The 2,567-nt window shown below is 43.4% G+C and overlaps 1 protein-coding gene across 1 annotated transcript in view; it reads right to left on the bottom strand.

Moving 5' to 3' along the window:
• Positions 1-6: 6 nt before the first annotated feature.
• Positions 7-2,567, bottom strand: part of LOC107571609 (kinesin-like protein KIF20A) — a gene marked incomplete at its 5' end in the record, with an annotated part of 11,813 nt that continues 9,252 nt past the window's right edge. Inside the window, one exon of the mRNA XM_016257938.1 lies at positions 7-404. Within this exon, the coding sequence (XP_016113424.1) occupies positions 102-404 (303 nt within the window). The remainder of the gene's footprint in view (positions 405-2,567) is intronic.

Here is a 2,567-nt window from a genome sequence, read left to right on the forward strand (position 1 = left end):
AAGGCCCATTCATGCGTCAAACGGCCACCTGATTATATTAAAGACAGAAATATAAAAACTGCAAGATATAAAAGCTCTTGTCTGCGTCCACTGCTGAGCTCCTAATATTTGACTCGGAGCTGTATGGGAGTGGACGGAGGGGACGGCTGGCGCGAGCGCAACACTCGGGTGTACGGTGTGCCCGCCTCAGGCCTCTGGCGCGAGGGGAAGAACGAGCGGAAGAAGGGGCGCTTCTCAGGAGGCTGGTTCTCCACGTAAGCCACGCCGCAGCCCCTCTTCTTGCAGGAGCCGGACGCTGGCGGAGGAGGCTGGCTGTGCTGTAGCTGTGCCAGCAGCTCGTCTTTCTTGCGCAGGTCTGCTCTGACCAGCTGCAGGCTAGTGTGCAGCTCCACCAGCATCTGGTCCTGCAGACGGGAGGGAGAGGGCAGCCAACAGGGTTAGAGAGGCCACAGGGAACAGTTACATGGTTCATTTAGTTCTTCTGAAATCACACAGATCAGATTAGAAAATCAGGCCAGGAACAATCAGAAACAAACGGCATGTTAGTAAAATAAGAGCAAGTAGTTTAGAGCAGTGTTTCTCAACCGGGGTGCTGTCTGTCAAGAGCAGGCGTGCCGTGTAAAAAATTGTTAAATTGCTAAAATGTTCATAAAAGCAGCTATTATATAATATCCATTTCTGATGTCACCAATAATTAGAGATGCACTGAAATTCCAGCTGCTGAAAAGGAGTTCACCGCTCAGGATTCACCTTCACGTGGTGTGACGCTCCATATGCGTGGGCTCTCCACTCAGTCGCTCACGGCTCAAGCTTCACTCGTATACCGTTCATGCTCATCAGAACAGCAATGTCCACTCAGAAATCCAGCTGACAGGACACATGGATGTAGTATAGTATGGTTTCGGTCTGCAATAGCTCTACTGTGCTGTAACAAGGTGTGGTATATGAGCAACTCTGGTAACACTGCCCTCTCATTCATTGATCTGCTAACCATTATGCTCACGTGTCCTCTGATAATAATCGCTTTCTAGGATTAAACATTTGGATAATTGGTAAAAAGAATAAATAAACTCTTAATAGCCCTACTGTGTTAGACCTACCTGAAAAACTAAAAAGCTATTTATTTCATTTGTAGGCCTACCGTGATTTTTTATTTGTGCTATCATTAGTAATTTCTTTATTTGTTCTTATTTTATTATTAACCGCTTAGTCTCCTTGTCATTTTTTATTCAATTCAAAGTTTTAAATCAAGCTCTCTCGTGCTACTGCACTCAAAAATACACCGAGTGAGCAAAACTGTTTAATTACCATTATAACTCAATGTTTACATATGAATAAAAGCCTACATTAAAATGTCATATACATTGGTCTCTTCATTAGAAATTAGCCTACTGATTGCCACCACTGATGGACTTTAATAATATCTGCATGACGTTATATTCTGCAGTTCTTCCCTGCTGTACCGAATCTTTAATTTTTTTAAGCATCATATCGAAGTTAGAAATTCAAATATTGAGACCATTAATTTTGTAGGGTGCCACAAATGTGTTAATTTCCAAAGGGTGCCGCGACTAAAGAAAGGTTGGGAAACACTGGTTTAGAGGAAGGCATGCATGTCATTTGGATTTTGTTAGTAGATGTGTTCAATCTAAATGTGTGAAAGGAGTTAAAGAGAACACGGGAAGAGAAACAGAGGAAGAGACGTTGGTGCGGAACAAACTAACTGTGCATCCAGCTAGACATTGTTGAATATCAGTAATAGCCCAAATAAATGTTACTTTCCTTTTTATTACATGAATGCACAGCTAGCCGTGGATTATCCTGCTTATACCAGAGTCATTTGCCAGCATTGATGTTTGCAACACAATATTACGCAGGAAGAGCAAAGATGGTTATTTTCGTCAGTTAGAGCTGCATTCGGTCGGTCAATCGCAGCTAAGACAGACTGCAATGTTTACGTTCTGATGTCGTCTGAAGTGAGGAGCTCTCGTGTTTTACCTGTTTGGCGAGTTTGCCGTCGGCGGAGGAGAGGGCGTTTCGGAGCCTCTCTCCGTCGGTGTTGCGGCAGCACGCTCGTTCTCCAGACTGCAGCTCCACACCCAGCATCTGGAGCTCCAGCCGCAGCTGCTTCAGGTTCTGCAACAGACACGTCCCACATGAGATCCTGCAGTTCTCCCTTCAGTGTGCGCGCTGAGATTAAACCAACACCATCTGCAGTACTTTTAATCATCATCATCGCCCGTTATTGCCCTGGACACTGTAATAATCAACGCTGATTAATAGAATACATGAAAAAGTTAGGTTTTTTTTGTATAGGGCAAATGCACATCTTGTAAACTACAACAAAACTAATACACTAATAAAGTAATTGCTTCAAATTTGACATTACAAAATAAAGCAATACCCCCCGTGAAGCCGTGGTTCATAGTAAGTTTATAACAGTTAAGGGGCGTTGCTAGGCACATTTTTAAACCCCCTTAGCGGTTATAAATTCACTGTAAACCACGGCTTCACGGGGTTTTTTGCTTTTATAAAACGGTTATTGCATATACGTAGTAAGGTTTCAC

This window comes from Sinocyclocheilus grahami, unplaced genomic scaffold, assembly GCF_001515645.1.
Source record: "Sinocyclocheilus grahami isolate Dianchi unplaced genomic scaffold, SAMN03320097.WGS_v1.1 scaffold1621.1, whole genome shotgun sequence".
Lineage (NCBI taxonomy): Eukaryota > Metazoa > Chordata > Actinopteri > Cypriniformes > Cyprinidae > Sinocyclocheilus > Sinocyclocheilus grahami.